This window comes from Hyperolius riggenbachi, chromosome 1, assembly GCF_040937935.1.
Source record: "Hyperolius riggenbachi isolate aHypRig1 chromosome 1, aHypRig1.pri, whole genome shotgun sequence".
Lineage (NCBI taxonomy): Eukaryota > Metazoa > Chordata > Amphibia > Anura > Hyperoliidae > Hyperolius > Hyperolius riggenbachi.
In genome coordinates, this window is record NC_090646.1 from 293,028,931 (window position 1) to 293,052,469 (window position 23,539).

General features: G+C 41.7%; 1 protein-coding gene across 4 annotated transcripts in view; it reads right to left on the minus strand.

Moving 5' to 3' along the window:
• Positions 1-23,539, minus strand: part of LOC137508077 (fibrillin-2-like) — a 710,315-nt gene that overhangs the window by 72,322 nt on the left and 614,454 nt on the right. For all 4 annotated transcript variants that reach the window (XM_068233727.1, XM_068233729.1, XM_068233728.1 and 1 more), the window contains 13 exons: positions 22,967-23,242; positions 21,468-21,521; positions 21,177-21,302; positions 20,393-20,518; positions 15,078-15,197; positions 12,589-12,726; positions 11,749-11,799; positions 11,522-11,647; positions 5,453-5,680; positions 2,140-2,265; positions 1,889-2,017; positions 1,027-1,152; positions 807-932 (listed from right to left, as the gene is read on the minus strand). In XM_068233727.1, coding sequence (XP_068089828.1) covers positions 807-932; positions 1,027-1,152; positions 1,889-2,017; positions 2,140-2,265; positions 5,453-5,680; positions 11,522-11,647; positions 11,749-11,799; positions 12,589-12,726; positions 15,078-15,197; positions 20,393-20,518; positions 21,177-21,302; positions 21,468-21,521; positions 22,967-23,242 — 1,752 coding nt within the window. The remainder of the gene's footprint in view (positions 1-806; positions 933-1,026; positions 1,153-1,888; positions 2,018-2,139; positions 2,266-5,452; positions 5,681-11,521; positions 11,648-11,748; positions 11,800-12,588; positions 12,727-15,077; positions 15,198-20,392; positions 20,519-21,176; positions 21,303-21,467; positions 21,522-22,966; positions 23,243-23,539) is intronic.

Here is a 23,539-nt window from a genome sequence, read left to right on the forward strand (position 1 = left end):
TGTGTCCACTTGTCAGGAAAACGGAGCATTTTCTTGTGCAGGAAAAATCTGCACAGCAGAGCCATCCAAATTCGGACACCGCACATACAATGTATTTAATAGGGAATTCGCATGGCGGCTTTGTATGCGAATTTTCATGCAAATTCGCATACGATTTCGCATGAAATCAATGAAAAAGCTCACAGGCACTGACATGGTTAAATTCGCACACAGCATCATCCATGCGAAATCGTATGCGAATTTGCATGAAAATTCGCATACAACCGCATGCGATTTCGCTCCTGCATGCGAATTCGTCCACGGAGAATCCGCTGCGATTTCCCACCACACTAGTGGAAACGCACCCTCAATGTCCCATGGCACTGCCAGAGATCCTGACTCTCAATTGCGAATTTGTCATTTTGAAACCTTAGTGTTTCAAATTTAGTATAAGCATATGTCCTTCACGTGTCCAAACTTATGTCCTGGACAAGTAATATGAAGAGCATTGTTACTGACACACAACACCAAGTAGTAGTTTAGTTCATAAACCAAAGGCATTACTACAGGGAAATTGGGAGGGTCACACCAAAGAGCACGATTGGTTAGGGTGTGAGATTGATCAGCTCATTTGGTGCATGACTGAACATAACAAAATGCATGCTTATTCTATCACTCACTGCCCTCATTTGTTTCTTGAACTGTTGTGAGAGTTGGGCATTTCCTTTAAGTGCCGTGTAACTGCATAACTTATTGCTATGATGTTCAGTAATTGTTGTATGAGATTTTTCTTCTGACATGGAAATTTGGCCGAAACAGGTACTCACCCACGCATCCCTGTCGGTCAGGAGTTGACTGGAAGCCAGAATCACAAGAACACTGGTATGTTCCAATCATATTCACACACCGTCCATTTCTGCAAAGGTTATCACTCAAGGCACACTCATTTATATCTAGGAAAAAGTATAAAGAATATTTTTATTCATTGACATGATAGCATGAGTTTATATTTGTAAGGGCAAAGTGAAAAACAGAACCATGTCATACCCACACAGGCGTTGCCTTCTGCAGTCAGTTCATGTCCAGGTGGGCATATACATTCAAAGCTGCCTTCGTTGTTTATACAAGTGCCTCCTCTGCACAGTAGAGGGTCTCGTTCACACTCATCAATATCTTGAAAAAAGAATGAAGATTGTGTCAGTTTCATCTTTGAAGGTGGAAATAAACAGAATAAAGGCTTACTTTATTCAATGTAACTGTTCTTGGTATCAGATGGACCATGCAAGGTTTCCCCTGCTATTCACCATCTCTAAGCTTTTATAAAATCACCACAGAGCAAGCTCTTAGACTATAATTAGCTGGCCTGTTTCTCATTCATGGGGTCGTGGGCAGCACGGTGTCGTCGTAGTGGTTAGCGATCTCGCCTTGCAGCGCTGGGTCCCCGGTTCAAATTCCAGCCAGGGAACTATCTGCACAGAGATTGTATGTGCTCCCCGTATCTGTGTGGGTTTCCTCCGGGCATTCCAGTTTCCTTTCACATCCCAAATACATACAGATAAGTTAATTGGCTTCCCCCTAAATTGGCCCTAAACTATAATACATACACTACATGATACATACATAGACATATGACTATGGTAGGGATTAGATGGTGAGCCCCTGTGAGGGACAGTTAAGTGACAAACCAACATACTCTGTACAGCACTGCGGAAGATGTTGGAGCTATATAAATACTAAATAATAATAATACTTTGGCCATGAGTTCAGTTGAGAGCACTGCTCAAAGTAACCAGGCAATGAGAGGCAGGGGCCTTCCATGTCAAAATATTTCTAGAACCTCTGGATAACACCTGTTGGATCCTAAGCAGTTCAAGATGTAGGAAAATCTGAGTATGTTATTTATACTAACCCATGCAGTTTTTCATCATCATGAAGCCACTCTCATAACCATCAAAGCATTCACATTCGAAGCTCCCTGGAGTGTTCACACAAGTTCCGTGTCCGCAAAGGTCAGGAGAAATCCGGCATTCATCAATGTCTATAATAATAACAACAGAAAATAATTATACAAGAATCAGTCCTTAATAAAATGTATTACAAGTTCTAGTGTGCTCAGGGTTTTGCCAGACATTGTACACATGATGTTGCGTGGTTACTCACCAGTACAATTCCTTTCTTCAGCATCCAAAGCAAAACCACTGTCACAGATGCATCTGAAGCTTCCAATGCTGTTCCGGCATGTTCCGTGATTACAAAGGCTGCTGAATACCTTACACTCATTCACATCTGTTAAAGTGAAATAATATAATTTTGTGAAAAGTTTTCTGAATATAACAAATAGAAGTGCTATAACAAAGGGCGTGTCAGGGCATCATCTTTGCTTAAAAGAAATAACAGCGTTTGAGGATTTCATTCATTTTCTTCTAAGACTCTACTGCCAGGCCAGTGCGTTATCACAGACAGTCTGAGGCCTCCCGTTGGGCAGTTAAGAAGACTCCCAGCTGCCAGCCAGAAGCACTTTTTGGCTGTAATTGCATGCAGCTGAATTGTAGTGTTGTATAACACTGCTTGTGTCGCGTTACTTGGTGGCTAAAAACAGTCTTAAGTTGCACCTGAGGACAGCAACCGCTGTCCTCTGATGTAACTCCATAGAGGTACCACCTGTCCATTGCACTAGCAAGCACCCAGACGGTGAATGGGAGCAGCAGACTGGCAGTGAATACACTGCCTTTAGCTGCCTGTGGAAAAGAGACCTTGGGCCTCGTTCACATCACGATGCACTTCTTTGCACATTTGGAATGTGTAACATGCAAGAACAGCAGAAGGGCATAGACAGCCCTTCTGACGTTCACCTCATAGGCACTGTGCAGCAGTGCGATACGCTATGATGCCCTATCATACTGCTGCATGTGCTCTGTCTGCAAGCACAGTACTGACCCATTCACTGCAATGAATGAGATCAGCAGCGCAGAACGTAGCGGCACAGATGGCGTGCGATCGTAGGCGTTGTGTTCCGATTGCACGGCCTTCTGCGTGTCATGATGTGAACGAGGCCTAAAGTCTAAATAGCACCTACTGCTCCTTACTGTCCATGTATTTTAATGGTGGTTAAAGCAAACAAATGTAAACCAGTGCTCAGAATCTATCCTCCAAAATGTTAAAATAGCTGCACTTTAGCTTTAGTTTTAATTGCAGGAGAAAGAACACTAAAATATTTATATTTATGTTTATATTTCTAAAATGAGATGTATCTTATAAAACTAGTGAAGTGCAGCTCATCTCCAGCCAGCAACAGCAACAAGAACTGTAATTTTAAATTAATTTTAGACAGACTAGGTTTTTATTTAAAAATGTCCTTGCCAAAGAGATATAAACATGTCTTATGTGCTCATTTACTAACCTTTCAACATGACTTGCTATCGCTCAGCGTGTTCCATGTGAGGACTGAAAACATTTGCAGCCTAATAGGCTGTATTCATAGTGGTCCGATGCATAACGCATGTGTTTTAATGAGTGTGAAATGCAATGGAGACTAGACATAGACTTTAATACAAATCCTGCATGTAGCGCATTAGAATAACACAGTCTGTTACAACGCAGTACTGCGAACAGGCCCATAGAATTGTCTGGGCAGGGAGCTGACATGCAGAATTATTCTGCAATGCAAATGAACACTGTGACCTAGCTGTAACTGCAGAGAATTTGAACTAAAAATAAGCCAAGTTTTTTCACTTATGTTCTTCGACAATCTCTAGCTAATTAGGGACCTTAGACGTTTATGCCCACTGGCCTTCACTTACTTGCCATCAGTGCTAAGCTGGGATTAGTAAATAATTCCACAGAGATGGTCAATGACATCCAGATATTTCTGGCTATAATACAAATGTAATGCAAACTTTATGCAGCTTGGAATTTGGACAATCAAATGCACTTTGACTGATCCAAATCCAAGCTGCATACCGTTTGCATGACATATGCATGGAATCTGGTTTACCTACAATTGCAATGCTTCAATTAGTAGTTATATATACATTGTGTGCATAGCCCAGTGCAGCAGTACTAAGTATAAATTACTAAGAGCACTAATGAGTGTTAAATATGGAATGTGCAGCTAGCTATGAATGCTGTGATTACACTAAACAAGCTTTTGCTGATGCAAGAAAGGCTATAGGAGTCCAGCCACAAATGCTGTCAGGCAAAATAGTTCTATTGATTCTATTGAAGTATGCCAAAATGCATTAATAAAAACTCATGAATTGGTCAGGGAGTTTTCATGCATTTCCACGAATTTCTATGAGTTTTAATCACACCGATGAGTGAAATGAACTGCACTGAAACTCACTGTTGTAGTGTGAATGATAAAATTACAGTCTATGGACTTTTATATTACCATGTTTGCACTCTATGTGCAGTGCGTCAAACCTCACTGCAACTCAAATAGTGTGAATGAGCCCTTAAAGGACCACTATCATGAAAACTTTAAAATGTAAAATACATGTAAACATGTAAACACATAGAGCCATATTAATCCATGCCATGCACTGATGAGGATCAAACAATCCGAAACAGTCTGTATGCATGTTGGATTATTATGGCTCTGTACAAATTAACAAGCTGACACATCATTGCATTCCAGTGGTTCTGGAGGTGTGTCTAACTTCTAAGGGTAACAATGGTTAATTTGCATATATTCAGCAGTGATGCTCTGGGAGACATCTCAAGCTCACTCCAACCTGAATTATCGCAAATTCTTTCTGTCTTTAGAAAGCAAACTTTTGTTTTTCTTAGCCTTTTAGTAAGGGGGCTTTTAGGACCGTTGTAGTCCCTTACACACTCCAATGAGTTCTGGTTCACCATGAGCTTGCTGGTTTGTCTGTACAAATAAGAAGTTCATTTATTCCAGAGTAAAATGAGCCGTATATTACTTTTCTCCAATGTTGCTGTCACTTTCAGTAGGTAGTAGAAATCTGACAGAACTGACAGGTTTTGGGTTAGTCCTTCTCCTCATGGGGGTTTCTCATGGTTTTATTAATTTTTAAAAGGACTTAGTGACTGGCAATTGCTTCATCCAACTGTTAAAAAAGTGTGCAGCGAGCAGGGAGGCTGGCCAGCATCTTTATATAAAACCTTATCAAGCGGTGTCTTTATAAAGAATAAAGGCCATGATGAAAATCCCCCATGAAGAAATGGACTAGACCAAAACCTGTCGATTCTGCCAGATTTCTATTACCTACTATAAGTGACAGCAAGATGGGAGAAAAGTAATTTATGGCTCATGTTAATGTGGAAGAATCGTACTTCTTATTTGTATGCATTTACATGTATTTACATGTATTTTAAATTTTAAAATGTTTCACGATAGTGGTCCTTTAAGGGCTTATTTCTAGCATGAAAAACACACACACATTGTCATGTCATACAGTGCCCATGTGATTTTAATTTAAAATATATAAAAATAAGTAGGAATGATTACCTTTGTAGAATGGGCGTCCAGAGAGTACATCTCCTCTATTAGCAAAGCCAGGCCCTCTTGGGCAGATAGATTTAAATTCCTCACTGCCAGGCTTAGGGCACTCTTCGCAATCAATACCCCAAGCAGCACCCACAGAGCAGCAACACATATCCATTCTGAATTTGCCAGGTAATGGAGCTGCGCACTCATCCTCATCCCATTTCATGTAGCACTGTTCAGAACGTATATCTGCGCAAAGAAAACAGAAATGAACATCATAGCCTGTGACATTAACATCATTCATTTATAGTGCTGTTTTTTATATGCAAGCCAAAAAGTGAGAAATGCTGAAGGACAGATTTAAATCCAAGGCATTTAAAGAGGGCTGCAAATTCACTAGGGATTGATAGCAATGAGATTTTACCACTTGTCAAAACCTTTACACCATTTTTTCCAGCGTGTTTATAAAACAGAGTACAGATATTTTACACGGGGAAACCAGGCTGGAGAAAAAAAGTACCATCAGAGTAGTTGCTAGACTTATTAGCTCTCAGGGCGATATTGTAAAAGCTCCCCAATACACAGGCACACTGTTGTGATTAAGTAGCCAGAGGTGTTCCCCATATTAGGTAACCCCCAGTAATTGGTAACCAGAGAGAGCCCCCAGTACAGCTATCCTAACATGTCCTCCATTGTTAGGTAGCCAGAGAGCCTCCCCCCAGTATAGGTAGCCATAGAGCCCCCCAGTATTGGTAGCCAGAGAGCCCCCCGTATAGGTAGCCTGTCAGCCCCCCGGTATTGGTAGTCAGATAGTCCCTCCAGTATTGGTAGCCAGACAGCTCCCGGGTATAGGAATTCAGAGAGCCCCCAGTATAGGTAGCAACCCCCCCTGTATAAGTAACCAAAGAGCCTCCCCAATTTAAGTAGCTAGAGAGCCCCTCCAGCATAGGTAGCCAGAGAGTCCCTCCAGTACTCCAGTATAGGTAACCAGAAATCCCCCACTCGTATAGGTAGCCATAGAGCCCCCCCCCCCCCAGTATAGGTAGCCATAGAGCCCCCCAGTATTGGTAGCCAGAGAGCCCCCCGTATAGGTAGCCTGTCAGCCCCCTGGTATTGGTAGGCAGATAGCCCCTCCAGTATTGGTAGCCAGACAGCTCCGGGGTATAGGAATTCAGAGAGCCTCCAATATAACCGAAGAGCCTCCCCAGTTTAAGAAGCTAGAGAGCACCTCAAGGATAGGTAGCCAGAGAGTCCCTCCAGTACTTCAGTATAGGTAGCCAGAAAGCCCCACTCGTATAGGTAGCCAGAGAGCCCCCCCATAAAGGTAGCCCAAGATCCCCCATAATAGGAAGCCATAGAGCCCCCCAGTTTAGGTAGCCAGAGAGCCAATCCAGTATAAGTAGCCAGAGAGTCCCTCCAGTATAGGTAGCCTGAGAGCCCACCCCAAGTATAGGTAGCCACAGAGCCCCTCGTATAGGTAGCTGTAGAACCCCCCCTCAGTATAGGTAGCCAGACAGCCCACCCCAGTATAGGTAGCTGTAGAGCCCCGCCAGTATAGGTTGCCAGAAAGCCCCCCCCCCCATATAGGTTGCCAGAGAGAGAGCCCCCTTCAGTATAGGTTGCCAGAGAGCCCCCTGGTATAGGTAGACAGAGTCCCCAGTATAGAGCCACAGCAAAGTTTAAGTAGATTTTGAGCCCCAAGTATAGGAAGCCAGACAGCGCCCTCCTGTATATGCAGCATTACATAGTGGGCGTAAGGCCACAATTTGCATAACAGGAAGCCTCAGCATCTGCCATTTTATCCGGCACCTCCGTGCACCCAAATTTCCCTTCATTCTTGCACATTGCAGCTTTTATAATAGAGGGTTATGACGGTGCCATTTTTTCCAAGGTGGCTCATGCACCCATTTTTCCGGTTTCGGCCCAGACAACTATCTATAGCTAGAGTCTGATTTGACTATGACAACCCACCAGTGGTGTGGCACATTAGAGTCCCATTATTGACAGCAGCTAATGATTCTTAGGTGGAAAGGTTACATAATATGACTGCTTTACTTAGACTATACTTGTGGATGGTCAAAGAGATTTAAATAATTCTGAGTTGATGCAGAGATTATGCCAATTTCTATGCAAATTTATATAGCCTGAAATGTAACCAATGGAAAAAAAAAGCTGTTGAGAGATCCGATTTGCATTTTCAAGCTGCAGGTTGAAGCAGCAGGTAACAGAATAACACCAGCCAGTGTAATGTTGGCAATGGATAGCTTTGACCCTGTCGTCATGGAATTTCAATGCCAGAGATTTAGTTGCTGTACTTCTTTAGTAGGTTGTTTTTTGTGATGTTTTTAGCTTTTAGAGTTGGGGAATCTCTAGCTTTGATGCTGGGTATGGGGATGAAAGATTATTAGCACATAGACATGGATTTTTTTTATTTTTGGGAAATAGTTTGCCTTGGGGTTATGTTAAGATGAGAGTTTGTAATGATATAGATGCAGCATGTTTTTTCAGTAGATTAGAGGGGGTTATGGTAAGGGTTGGGGTTGCATTAGAGAAGATATAGTTACTTTACATTTGGGGCAATTTACATTGGGCGTGGTTAATGTAGGGATATGGAGGGGAACAGTATTTTATATAGCTGGGAATTTGGCTATATGGCTGAAGTGAGGAAAAATGCTAACTTTCAGCTTTTGACAACTATATATTGCACTGGAGTGAGGTAACGGCTCTGATGCTAGAACCGTCAAACCCAGAACTACATATATGCTACTTTTTGGGTTTTACCAATCTCACAGCAGTGAAGATTACCAATATTTTGCTATCGGAATTAAGTAGTAGAATATTGGTAATTTTACCGATATTCTACTAGCAGCAATCCCCTGCGCCCTTTTTTCCAAAACCCTTTATTAAATGAATGCACTGAGCTTTGTAAGGCCACAATTTGCATAACAGGAAGCCTCAGCACCTGCTATTTTATTGGGCACCTCCGTGCACCCAAATTTCCCTTCATTCTTGCACATTGCAGCTTTTATAATAGAGGGTTATGATGGTGCCATTTTTTCCAAGGTGGCTCATGCACCCATTTTTCCGGTTTCGGCCCAGACAACTATCTATAGCTAGAGTCTGATTTGACTATGACAACCCGCCAGTGGTGTGGCACATTAGTGACAGCAGCCAATGATTCTGAGGTGGAAAGGTTACATAATATGACTGCTTTACTTAGACTATACCTGTGGATGGTCAAAGAGATTTAAATAATTCTGAGTTGATGCAGAGATTATGCCAATTTCTATGTAGATTTATACAGCCTGAAACGTAACCAAAGGGAAAAAAAAACTGCTGAGTAGAGTTGGGCCGAACCTCCGATTTTAGGTTCGCGAACCCTGTTCGCGAACTTCCGCGAAAGGTTCGGTTCGCGAAAAAGTTCGCGAACCGCCATAGACTTCAATGGGGAGGCGAACTTTCAAAGTTTTTAAAAATTCTATCAACTGGAAAAATGATAGAAAACATGTTTCAAAAGCTCTAATACTTGGAGCCACATCTAATTGAGTGAAATACACATCACTGCTGGAGGACCCACCCACCCTCTCTCCTCCAAGCAAGGTCCTTTATACCATTTGCCTACCTACACTAATTAGTTATGGGACAGCTGCTACACACTCTGCTAGGGAGATTTTAATACCTCCCTCCTCCCTCCTCCCTCCTCCCTCCTCCCACCTCCCTCCTCCCACCTCCCTCCTCCCTCCTCCCACCTCCCTCCTCCCACCTCCCTGCTCCCACCTCCCACCTCCCACCTCCCTCCTCCCTCCTCCCACCTCCCACCTCCCTCCTCCCACCTCCCACCTCCCTCCTCCCTCCTCCCACCTCCCTCCTCCCACCTCCGATGCAGCTAATTTTTCCTTTTAAAATAATACCAGTTGCCTGAATTGCCTGCTGATCCTGTGTCTCTAATACTTTTAGCCACAGCCCCTGAACAAGCATGCAGATCAGGTGCTCTGACTGAAGTCAGACTGGATTAGCTGCATGCTTGTTTCAGGGTGTGATTCAGCCACTATTGCAGTCACAAAGATCAGCTGGACTGCCAGGCAACTGGTATTGTTTACAGGAAACAGCCATATCACTCTCAGTTAAGGTTCCCTTTAAAGGAGAACTGTAGTGAAAGGTATATGGAGGCTACCATATTGATTTCCTTTTAAGCAATACCAGTTACCTGGCTATCCTGCAGATCCTCTGCCTCCAATACTTTTAGCCCTAGACCATGAACAAGCATGCAGCAGATCTGGTGTTTGACATTTTTGTAAGATCTGACAAGATTAGCTGCATGCTTGTTTCTGGTGTGATTCACACTACTGCAGCCAAATAGATCAGCAGGGCTGCCAGGCAACTGGTATAGCTTAAAAGGAAATCAATATGGCAGCCTCCATATACCTCTCACTACAGTTCTCCTTTAAGCAACCTAATGGTTCTATTGCATTGAGCATAAATGTTAAATTTTAGGCTAGCTTCACTTACTTCTGTAGTGGTACAGTGCTTAGGGTGACGTGTCCACCACACAGTGAGATCTGGGTTCGATTCCCAGCTATGGTATGATGTATACTCATGTATGTATTCCCAGCTATGGTATGATGTACCAGCTATGGTATGATGTATACTGGTTTTTAAAATAGTATAATTCCCTGGCAGAAGAGACCCTCCTCCCTCCGGTAGGAGGGAGGAGGGAATAGGTAGAAGGGTAGAAGGGTAGAAGGGAGGAGGGAGGAGGGAGGTGGGAGGAGGGAGGTAGGAGGGAGGAGGGAGGTGGGAGGTGGGAGATGGGAGGTGGGAGGAGGGAGGTGGGAGGAGGGAGGTGGGAGGTGGGAGGAGGGAGGTATTAAAATCTCCCTAGCAGAGTGTGTACCAGCTGTACCATAATTAATTAGTGTAGGCAGACAACTGAGTCAAATGGTATAAAGGACCTAGCTTGAAGGGAGGGTGGGCGGGTTCTCTAGCACTGAAAGCAGTGTGTTTGACAATAACATGTCTGCTGACAGTGAAATGGAGGCTAAAATTTTTGCTCAATACAGCATTATGGGGCGAATCGAACTTCCGCAAAAGTTCGCCTGGTGCAGGCGAACGCGAACCCCCAAAGTTCGCCTGGAACCGTTCGCAGGCGAACCGTTCGGCCCAACTCTACTGCTGAGAGATCCGATTTGCATTTTCAAGCAGCAAAAATTGCATATAAATCAGCATAAACTCAGCATCAACTCAAACAATTATTTGTATCTCATTGACTATCCTTTGCTACATTTAACACACTTATAAGTCTACTTTGTACTATTGATCCTAATTCTCAAATTTGAATCAAGAAGATTTATCACAAGCAATTTACTTCAGAAAGGAGGAAATATATATTTTTTCAATATTTTGCCTCTCTAATTTAAGAATAGACAGTTTATACTACCCATATGCCTAATTTTTATAATACATAATCTAATCCTGCAGACATGGAGTACACCATAAGGTGTTATGACATACCTCTGTATGCCCTTTGTGTGACTGCACTGCACATCTCCATCTCTACATAGTTGAATATAGTGACCTTGTTCTGAATTTCTAATATTAGCTAAGGAGTATAACTGCCTACAAGTTTGCATTAGTTACTTTAATATAACACTATATAAAACATTGCAATGGGGATTCCACTTCAAAGCAATATAGATCTCTAAATACAGAGATGCTGTCCAGAGGTGCTCATAGAGACATGACCTGCACCAGACTAGAAGACAATGTAACTCTTACAACAAAACTATGCCATCTCAATAGCCACAAGGGACTCAGCTACAAATAGTCTATGGGCTAATGTGCAGTACACTTTACTATTATATTAAAAAATGGTTGCACGAACCTACACAGCTCATTGAAGCTCACATCAATTTAGAAGTGCTACAAGACCAATCTATCTGGCAAATGACAGAAAAACTAAAAGAAGTCCGGCGATGCATAACAGCCAATCTCATTTCATTATTCAGAAACTCAATGAAATGTGAACCCTTATTCATCAACAATGTACACATAACATGAAATTATGAGTACTGTATCCTGTCTAAATCTTACCAACACAATTTCTCCCAGAGCCATCCAGAGTGAGGCCTTCGGGGCATTCGCATCTAAAGGATCCAACAGAATTCACACAGCGTCCATTGGGACAGACTCCTGGGAAAACTTCACACTCATTCACATCTGAAGAACAGAAATAGCAGGCAAGTGTATACAAGATCACATGGATGATTCTGTAATTTTAAGTTATATAACACAGAAAAATATGTCATGTCTGTGATTACCTTCACAAGTAACTCCCTTCTTCCTGGAATATCCTCTTGGACAAGCTGTATCTATATAAAACAAAAGTAAGAAATGTTAGATATAAAGATAAGACCAGGCATTGCCCTTTGAGAAGCATATAGATCAGGTCCTGAGGTAGCTGGGTTTCAGATCTGACTTTGGCTGTGGGTGTTCTATTCATTTAAATAGGGCACAGAAGATAGCTGGGCTGAAATTTGGCAAAATCTTGATGCAGAAATTGCAAGAACCAGACCTGTCCCCTTGTTGAAGCAGCAGGTAACAGAATAACACCAGCCAGTGTAATGTTGGCAATGGATAGCTTTGACCCTGTCGTCGTGGAATTTCAATGCCAGAGATTTAGTTGCTGTACTTCTTTAGTGGGTTGTTTTTTGGGATGTTTTTAGCTTTTAGAGTTGGGGAATCTCTTGCTTTGATGCTGGGTATGGGGGTAAAAGATTATTAGCACATTGACATGGATTTTTTTTTTACTTTCGGGGAAATAGTTTGCCTTGGGGTTATATTAAGATGAGGGTTCGTAAGGATATAGATGCAGCATGGTTTTTCAGTAGATTAGAGGGGGTTATGGTAAGGGTTGGGGTTGCATTAGAGAAGATATAGTTACTTTACATTTGGGGCAATTTACATTGGGCGTAGTTAATGTAAGAATATGGAGGGGAACAGTATTTTATATATGTGTGAATTTGGCTATATGGCTCGAGTGGGGAAAAACGCTAACTGTCAGCTTTTGACAACTATATAATGCACTGGAGTGAGGTAACGGCTCTGATGCCGGAACCGTCAAACCCAGAACTAAATATATGCTTCTTTTTGGGTCTTACCAATCTCACAGCGCTCACAAGGACTTCCCCAAGCAGCTCCTAATGTTGCACAGCATTCAGACTTCAGTGTAGCTCCATTGATGTTCACCTCACAGCGGTTATCTTGGATGTTAAGCCAGCAGGTTCCCTTCATGCTGTCTGCATTGATAAACACATACAATTTACCAGGAGAACATAAAAACATCTTCAGATGAAAAAAAAAAGAGTTCAGAGTTGTTTAACAAACTAACAAAAACATAAGTCATTGATGGATCTCTTATATAAGGTATTGCCACAATGCTCTATATTTAAAACATGTTGATTGAAGTAAGAAGCCTTAAAAATTACAATAATTTAAAAAAGAAGGTAAATTAATCCAGTCACTCATTTTTTTAAATGGGTGTTTATACCTTTACAAGATCTCTAAGTCATGTATAGAAATGGATAGAAGATTTTCCTAGCATGCAAATCTCCTTTGACCAAATAATTTGGAAGCTTTGCAGGCAAGTAAAAGCCACTAGCCCATGTATTTTAAGAAAAAAAAAGCTACTATCATCTGAACAGCTGTGTTAATTAATGCATTTCACAATCATTAATTGTTATGGAAAACAGAATCACCAGGCTTTCTTGTAGTAGACCAAAAGAAACCTGGAAACCATTTACTGAAAAAGTTATACAAAATGCAATATTGTCTTCTTAAAATAGAAGTCATTGCAAACTATTGCTTTCACATATCCAAAAAGCAAGACCATAAGGCAAGAAGGAAACACCTCAAAAACCAGAAGGGTGAGAAACGCACATGGGTAACCAAATATTCTGAGCAAAATTAAAGAGAATCTGTATTGTTAAAATCGCACAAAAGTAAACATACCAGTGCGTTAGGGGACATCTCCTATTACCCTCTGTCACAATTTCGCCGCTCCCCGACGCATTAAAAGTAGTCAAAAACAGTTTTAAAAAGTTTGTTTATAAACAAACAAAATGGCCACCAAAACAGGAAGTAGATTGATGTACAAAATGTCCACACATAGAAAATACATCCATACACAAGCAGGCTGTATACAGCTTTCCTTTTGAATCTCAAAAGATCATTTGTGTGTTTACCTTCTGTCCCCTTCTTCTCTCATGCACTGAACATTACAGGCTTCCTGCAGACAGCTCTGCCTGTGCCTGTGTTTGTAATTCCTCAGTATGTGTCAGCCAGCTACTTTCACAGCCTAACAGAGGAGGATTTTTATCCAGCTCTCTTCTATCACTGATAAGATAGCAGAGAAGCTGCTGGCTTATGTAAATAAAACACACACTGGAGTGTGCATAGAGGAACAGACCAGCACGGAAGAGTTGGCAGCCTTCCAGACACAGGCCGACAAGTCTGACAAGGGAAAGATACATTGATTTATTACAGAGACCGTGATAGTACAAAGTGCTGCAGTGAGCCAGAACAGATTAGAATAGGTTTAGGAACTTGTAGGATGGTAGAAAAAACGTTGTAATTTTTGTTACAGAGTCACTTTAACAACGTGTTTCTCACGTGATATTGGTCACCATTATAGGCAACCAATACCAACACTCGTGGGGACTTTGTGATCCTCTTCCACTAGTATTCAGCACATCACCAATAACATACCAGGAAATTTGGTACAAGCACCAAACAATATATATATATATATATATATATATATATATATATATATATATATATACTCTGTGATCGTGTTGGGCAGGGCTGCTATGGGTTGTATAATGTATAATGTACATATATGTGAATTTGTGTGTAGTCTATAAGTTCTTCCCAAGGTTTCTCGAGTTACATAGAAATATATGTTGGACTGCTAATCATTAAGCATCGTTAAAAAGAAAAGAAAATAACAGAGGTTGTATTTTCATTTTCTGTAGCTTGGGCATCCAGTAGGTTTTTATAGCATTAGCGTTTTCCTTGAACACTACCCAAGAAAACCAAATTCTGAAGTGTGTCTTGATTTGAGTGGGTTAAGTTTCTCTAGCATATTTAATCCTCCTGAAGTACTGACTCTGTGAACTTTTATTGAGTCTAAGGAATTATGTGATGATTCAACTCACTAGGATGGAGAGCTGGAATTCTTCCAGAGGCCCAGTGCAGCTTATGGCTGCCCACAGTCTTGGCGCTATAGTAGCACATCATAATCTGGGGGTGTGGTTGATCATGGCTCAGTTTACTGGGGTTGAACAAAAAAAATCTGTTTTTTTTTGTTGTTGTTTTTAACCTGTACCTTACTTTATTTACTGGTATCATTAAAAGAACATATAACAGATTTTTTAAAAACAATACCGCTATTTAATGTATCGACACTCAATAAAAATAAAAATGATAAGTGACTCTGATGATGGAGTCAGAGACATTTTTTTTTAAACCATTTAAAAGCAGTTCAGAACATGTCCTTATTATATCACTGTGTGCAAATCTGTTGTCTGTCTCCATGAACCTTTCACAGTAACCTTGGGGAAACCAAAGGAATTTGAATAACACTCACCCACACATATAGTCCCTGTAGAATCCAATTTACTTCCAAAGGAGCACTCACACACAAAAGAGCCAGCATTATTCCTGCAGACCCCATTAATACAGGGATTGGATGCACATTCATTGATATCTGCAATTCATAAAGAAAGCATTTCAGTAACAGCAACAGTTTTTACATGAGACAACAGATGTAAGCAGAACATCTCTCCAGCAAATCAGCATTATGTGTCTGTATTGTTGTGAACAGGGATGAGATTTGCTTTTGTACAAAACTAAGTTTCCAATTAAAAGTTTAATTCTGTTTTGCAAAATGTTAAAAAGGAATGTTTATCCTAAGCAAAATAAACATCACAAAGCTCTTCCAGATGCATTGCAAGGTACACAAGCCACTCCGCTACTTGCACTGACAGAGCCAAACAGCACCTTTACAAGGCAGAGGAAAAATGAAAGGAAAATCTTTGTTTGTCCAGCACAAAATCAACAAAAGCATGCCCAGAACATAAACTTCTGGTCAGAGATATGGTTACCATATTTCTGGGCAAACCAAATTTTGTTCACATGCGATTGTCTACCTTACAATTATAAATAGATGCTGATTCGTTTTGCAAGAGTCTGTTGGAGCACAGAAATGGGGAAGGTAGAACCGACATAAAAATTCTTGACTGGAGTGGCCCTGATAATGGCCAGAATTATAATTCATTAAGAGGGCATATATACTGCTTTAGTCATGTACAATAAAACCTAATTATTACTGATTACTATTTATTTTATTAAACAGCTTGTAGCACTGTTACTTGATGAAGTAGGAGTTAGCAGGTGCTATCATGTGTTTATTTTTTTACATCATACACAGTATACATTTGTTGTACAAGATTTCCTTTTCCAGAACTGTAATATACACTATACCAGCCATATTACAATTGTCTGACATTCACAGCATATTGCAAAACAACATTCTGTTGTACAATAGTACTTGCTATCATCTTCATATGTTTCCGGAGATTACCTAGATGCTTATCACACTCTTACAACTTTTATTTCTGTAACAAGTCTTTACTCATGCTTTAAAGAGACACTGAAGCGAGAATAAATCTCGCTTCAGTGCTTATATTCAGCAGGGGCATGTGTGCCCCTGCTAAAACGCCGCTATCGCGCGGCTGAACGGGGTCCCTTCACCCCCAAACCCCCCCCCCCCCTGCAAAATCTATGACCAACTTGGTCGTAGATTTTGCTGCTCTTCAGGCAGGGCTAACGGCTGCAGCCCTGCCTCTCGGCGCCGTCTATCAGCGGCGCATCGCCGCCTCTCCCTCGCCCCTCTCAGCGAAGGAAGACTGAGAGGGCCGGGGGAGAGGCGGAGATACACGCTGACAGAAGCGCGTGAGGCAGGGCTGTGGCCATTAGCCCTGCCTGAATGCGGAAGCGCTGCCTGGGACTCCACGAGGGGATTGGGGAGGTAAGGGACCCCCGTTTAGCCGCGGGATAGCGGCGTTTTAGCAGGGGCACACGTGCCCCTGCTGAATATAAGCACTGAAGCGAGATTTATTCTTGCTTCAGTGTCCCTTTAAGAAAAGAGAAAGATACAGTAGCCTGGGCATAATGTTCATTACAGATATTCTTCCCAACGAAGATAGTTGTGGAAGATCCCAACACATTTCATTGAATGCTTCACATTTGTCAAAGTTTATTTTGAAAAAGGATAGCTTGCCAAACTGCTCATGCTCAAACTCTGTGATCAGGTTGGGCAGGGCTGCTATGGGTTGTGTAAGGAAAAATAACAGGTTATCTGCATACGCAGTTACTTTGTGAATGCCGTTTCCTGTAACCAAACCTGTTATTTGATTTGTTTCTTCTCACATGACACACTAAAGGCTACAGGGCCAACACAAAAATTAGTGGTGACGGGACAGCCTTAGAAGTGGCTGAATAGTGTAATGGTTAAGGGCTCTGCCTCTGACATAGGAGACCAGGCTCTTCCGGTTCATTAAGCCAACTCCTATTCAGTAAGTAGTTCTTGGGCGAGACTCCCTAACATTTCTACTGCCTACTAAGTGCGCTCTAGTGGCTGCCTCGTAAGTGCTTTGAGTTCGACAAGAGAAATTGCGCTATACAGATACTGGAATTATTATTATTATTGTGTGCCATTATTCATTTTTAAGGGGTCAGAGCGCACTCCGTTAACTTTAATCCAGTCTGTTGGGGTGAAATATAAGGCGTTGATGCATGCAAACATTCTGTCCCCAATTTTGATCTGGCAAAGAACTGCCCTCATCCAGCTCCAGCCCACACAGTCAAACACCTTTTCGGCATAAGTGGATAACAACATGCACGGGTATTTTTCTGACCATGCGAGCTGCAGCAGGTCCAGTGCTCTTATAATGTTGTCCCATGGTTCTCTGTTGGGAATAAACCCCACCTGGTCCCAATAGATCAGATGTCCCATGTGTTCTGCTATTCTATTTGCCAGGACTTTTTTTAACTGCCACAAACCACTGAATCTTTTTGGGGCTAATACTGTGACATGGGATTCTAAGGTCAGTGTGGACAATACCCCTGCTAAAGTGTTAAACAGTTTACATAGGTAGGGTGCCCGAATTCCTCTAGACTTTTTTTAGTACTCAATAGACTAACTGTCTGGTCCTGGGGTCTTTCCCAGTGTAATGTCTGCGATTCACTTCTGATGTGTTTCTTACCTCTACGATTTTTTATCTGTAATACATATGTGCGTTGCTGCTGTTGCTTCAGCGCTCTGGCAGGTAATTTGCTGGGTCTACTGCCGTGCATATAAAATGCATGTTGGCATCTGTGAGCAGCCTATTTAGCACTAGCTACCAATAGAAGCAACGTCTCTCCTAATAGGTCACTTTTGTGCCTTTGCTCCAGGCTCCGTATCTTTTCCAACAGCTGTTTGATCACTCCATCCCTCTCCTTTTTTAATCTCATGCCCAACTGGATAAGGAATCCCTGCAGTATACATTTGTGAGTTTCCCATAGAATGGAGGGTGACACATCTTTGTCGTTATTACTGAAATCATCTCTAATCTGCTCTTAGATTTTTTTCTACAGAAGACCTTTCTTGTAACATGGAGATATTTAACCTCCAGTTAAATGGTTTTTCCCTCTTTGTTTTGCAGTTAAGGACCATACTCACCGGAGCATGATCAGAGTATCATGACTCACATGTTCTGACAGGTTGTTATGTAAGATCATTAAGTAGTCGATTTGTGTATAAGTACCCTATACTGCTGAATAGAATGAATATGCCTTAGTAGTCGGATGTGTTAACCTCCATGCATACCATTTGTCTATCATGGAATACCCTTATATTTATGTTCAGTTTTGCATAAGCCTTGGCTGACCTGCCATGTCACGTGGGAGGGATTTCAAGATAAACTTATCCTGATTTACTTCAAGCACATAAATAGATCCCAAAGTGTATTTTTGATCCTTGATCAGGCATTTGACCAGGATATACCTTCCTCGCTGGTCAGTTTTAGTTGCTATCTCAGTGAAAGGGAGCATACTGCTAATAAGTATAGCTGTGCCTTTGGTTTTGGCTGTAGGGGAATTAATCCAAAGAAGCTACTAGTGGACAGATCAAGAAGGAAGCATTGTTGCCCTCTCAAAAGCCATGTGTGCCTCAGCATATCGTTAAGTGCTGCATGGCAATTGGGACAGTTATTGAAGCACCACAGGGAATATTTACATGTCATGCTTACCCCCCCAAACAAATCTCCATGATCTCTGGAGTAGAAAACACGCAACAAGTCAACCACCTTTAGGCCGTCCTGTGGCGGTCGTCTACCATTTCTGCATCTTTCTCTTTGTGGCAAACCAATCACTACTCTGGTTGCCATTCTGGGACATCCACGTGCAATAGGTTGAGTGTGTGGTGAAGATTGGGGAGATATGATGGGGATTGTAGGGTTTAGGTCTTGTCTCCCTTTTTGATGTGTAGTTGAAAAAGAAACCCCCATCTGTAAGATGCACCATGTTCCTGCAAGACCCATCATTGCACCTGTATGCTCGGAACCAAGTCTTGAAACAACAGCAAGCACTTTCCCTTGTGCTCAATGCTTTCTGCTTTCCTCACTTCCTACATTATGGCCTCCTTCATGCTGTAGTGATGTAGGTGGCAAATCACATTCCTTGGTGGTTCCTTCGCTGTCAGTTTTGACTATAGGACTCTATGTACACGGTCAAACTTTAACGCTGTATCTGCCTGTTGATTTTATAGGCCATTGAAGTTGGCGACCGGGGGTTGGGACTAGATTTTGCGTAATGACTTCATTTAATGTGGCGCCTGCGGCTTCTGTTTTGTAAATCTTACATCCAGGCTCAGAGGAGTGTGTTTGTAACCTTTTGTTGGTCATACAAAGCTGACAACCTCTCTATATCTGCTTTCATTGCTGCTGACTCTACTTCAAGTGCAGCTAGTCTGCCCTCATGGTTGGCTATGACATTTTGTATCTCCTGTATCTGTGCACAGGTGGTAGTAGTAGTGATACGGTCTGCTAATTCCGATAGATCATCTTTAGTGGAGAGATTGTGTAGGAAATCCCAGATTTCATTCAGGGACCTTGAAGTGGAAGCCTTTGTCTCCTTGTCTCTCAGAAATTTACTGGAGGAGGGCACAAAGTTGGCCATCTTAGCTGGAGTCTGTGTGGCCTTGTTTCTCCAGAGGTATTTTCTCACAGTTGGCTTTACGGATACCGATCTCTTTTGTGGTGTGTTGTTACCCTGTCTCTCCCAGACATGACACAGAGGCTGAAATGACTTGTTAAAACAGCTATGTATTTGGTTTAATATCAGGTTGGTGAAGGAGCTAGGAGCTCTCTCTATTAGCTTGGCCATGGCTAGCTACCTCCCCCCCCCCCCCCCCGCTGGAAACTGGAAACAGGCAGATGCATTGATTATTAGACATAACCTAACTTTAGTAGCAACATTGCCTCTCCTCTCTCACCAATATGACACTTGTCTGTACAGCTTGAGCATGCTGAGTTTGGCATGCAGAAGAACTGGACAGTAATTTGTTTGGTTGAGTGCTCAGTTCAGCTTCCTACCCAGAGTACTCCATGTGTGCTTTATATATCACAAATAACCTAAGTTTATACTTCATGCCATTAATTATGCTGGGGATGGACTGAGCGTAACAAATGGCAATAGTCCACAAAGTACAGCCACCGTATACATTTTTTTTCTTTTAAAAAGCTAAAATGTGTTGTGGCGACTGAAGACTGCAGACTTAGGAACTATGCGTACAATGTCCATTGAATCTTCCTTTTACTTTATAGGAAGCTGATTGTCACCACAGAGCTGATTACTAACCTTCACAGGTTTCTGACTCTGGTTTGAAGACATAACCCTTGGGACAGGTGCATGTGAAGCTGCCAGGCGTGTTACGACACAATCCATTGTCACAGAGCAAACGGTTCAGTGCACACTCATCAACATCTGTAAAGGTTCCAAACGGGTATTAATTAAATATGGATAAATGTACACAAATACAATTTGTGTGAGAAAGTGCTGTTCTAGGAATTCATAGAGATATATTGTGGAACAGCAGGAAATTATGTACAGTGTGATGAAAAACAATTTTTTTTATTTCTTGAAGACCACAGTGTTAAATTCCCCTAAAGACCAGGCCTATTTTTGTAAAAAATGCCACTGCCGCTTTAAGGCAAAGCTGCAGGGCCGCACAACACAGAACACAAGTGATTCCCCCCCGCCCCTTTTCTCCCCACCAACAGAGCTCTCCGTTGGTGGGGTCTGTTCACCCCCAGCATGTTTGTTTATTTTATTATAAACATTTATGTGTGTTTTTTAAATTAAAACAGTCTTTTTTAATTCAATTTCCCTTCCTCCCTCCCCCAGCCAGCCTATCACAGCGATCGCCGTCTAACAGTCTCCCGAGCAGCGATCGCAGCTCGGAGACTGAAGGCGGAGCTCCGCTCCGCCCACCAAGCAGGAGCTGCGCACGCAGCCTGCACGTGATCTCCTGCAAAACCGAGCCCCAGGACTTTAGGCGGTCCTGGGGCTGCCGCCGCGGCCACACCCATCGGCATGACACGGTCGGCTAGTAGTTTTAAACATGCAGCAGGAATCAACTTACCCACACAATTTTTCCCACTAGCATCAGATTCGTAGCCGACATTACAAATACAACGATAGCTACCACGCAAGTTCTCACAGATGCCATTAGGACAGATCTCCGAGTTCAAGGCACATTCATTAATATCTGCATTCATGAAAAAACATAAACTCTATTATACATTTTGGATCATATCAGAAAGTACAAATACAAAAAAATGAATGTAATGAATGCATTGCCTCCATTGCTGTAAGGATATACCGATTTGAATCCATGCAGACATGTTAACCAAATCTGTGTTCAAATACCTACCTCTACCATCTGCAGTTATTCCAATGCCGCTGCTGCAAAGAGCCTGAAACTCAGCTGCAATGGAAAAAGAAATCTATTAGGGAAACTTTAATTCATATCAGTATGTAGAAGCATGATGGTGCTCCACTTCTTCTTTATTATTTGTTATTGCATTGTTTTCACAAGATTGTAACTACTTATTTTATTCTTGTAAATAACTACATAGTGAGTTTGCAATTCATGTCTCTATGAGACTGGCCTGAAATTATGGCCTGATATGCGTTATCACGGTTTAGTGAATCAAGCCCCATGTTTGAAATTAGCCTTAAGTGACAAGACAAAAACACTATTAAATGGAAATGTCACTTCAGGATGTATAGTCGCTTTGAGAAAGCTTGCAGCACTTTCCCTTTGTGATTTATTTCAGCATACCTCTTCTTGAGTGTAATTACTAAGATTTTATCTTTAATTGCCACAATTTCCAACAAATTAACAGTGGATTTAAAACCTGCATTCCAGGAATACAACAAAGGAATAGTGTTGGTATTCAAATTTGGGACCACCATGTTTGGTACCTGAACTCACGCATTCAGCACCATTTCAGCAGCAAACAGCGGGTACTGAAATTGTGCTGAATGTGTGTGTTTGGGTACTGAACCATGTGGCCATGAATTTGAACACCAAAACTACTGAGGAAACAGCTGAAACACAGTACATATGAAAGACTTTCCTAAGTGTCTAGCTAGCTTTCTTATTCAGATAGTCAATTCCACTCAATTTAGTCAGTATAATCAAATCTGTGCATCCCATTTGTCCTCTCTGCACCTTCAATTAGCTGCTGATTGGTCTGTGTGGAAATGTAGAACTTGATGAATTAGCATTATGCTCTACTCTGTTGTAATTTAACTCAATCTTTTAAACTAATAAATGCACAAGTACAATACAGAAGAGCCCTCCCTCTCCAAATACAAGTGCAGTGCAAGTTGAATTTCACAATTGATTTAAAAAATACATGTAAATACCTTTATTTTGTCCTGATTTTCAGTTAAATGCATACACAGTCATACTTCCCTTTTCCCAGAACAGGATGCAGGGTGGTGATTTGTCTCCGCTCTCATTGACACAACCACTCCTGTAGTATTCTGTGACTGGGGGACTAGCCTAGAATGATGGTGACCTCAACTGAGGAGGACATACTGTGCTTCCAAGGCTGAAGAAGGGATTGCAGCTGTCCTAATGTAACCACAAAGGCTGAACCACGTGTGGAGGTTTTGTCTTTAGGATGTTCAGGAGATGGCGGAAATCAACTTTAATGATTTTTAATAATTCTTTATTTAACACATAACTGGATTAGATGGTGTATTTATATTTCATTGGAAACTGGAATTTGGTTTTAAATATTTCTTGTATCTTTGAATTCCACTGCTCAGTTATATAAGTATGGCTGGGCTGTGTGTCAAAAATACATATAAACCTTTGTTATTAGTCAGTTTTACACAGTAAGAGTTATCAGAACTTACCAGCATTTTTGGCGGGGCAAGGTTGGCAGGGTTCTCCGAATCCATGGTCAGGGTTAGCACAGCAACATTCAGATTTAGTGACAGCACCAGGGAAAGGGCGAGCACAGGTTCCCTTTTTAATGCCTCCGTAGCAGGTACTTCGCATGTGGGTATCTACACACACTCGTCCATCAATGCCAATGGTCAGGCCACCAAGGCACTCACAACGGAAAGAACCCTCTGTGTTTATACAACGTCCATTCATGCAGATTCCTGGTGTCTGGCATTCATCCACATCTGAAATACATGGAAAACACCCTTGAATACTTGTAATAGGCCAACAGACTGAACACTTTATAAACTTAATGTTAGACTCTAGTAATATGAGAATAGGTTCACATAACAAGATGAAAGTTCTATTGTATGAAATATTGCACATTATATAGCCCACTGCTGTGTCTGTATTTCTTTTGGCTGTCTGTCTGTGATATTACTGTAGTCCATTTGAAGAAAAAGTTTGCGCTACTGCTAAAAATGGATTTTACTCCTGTTAATGTTTGTTTATTTTTTTTATACCAGGAAGGGTCCAACCCT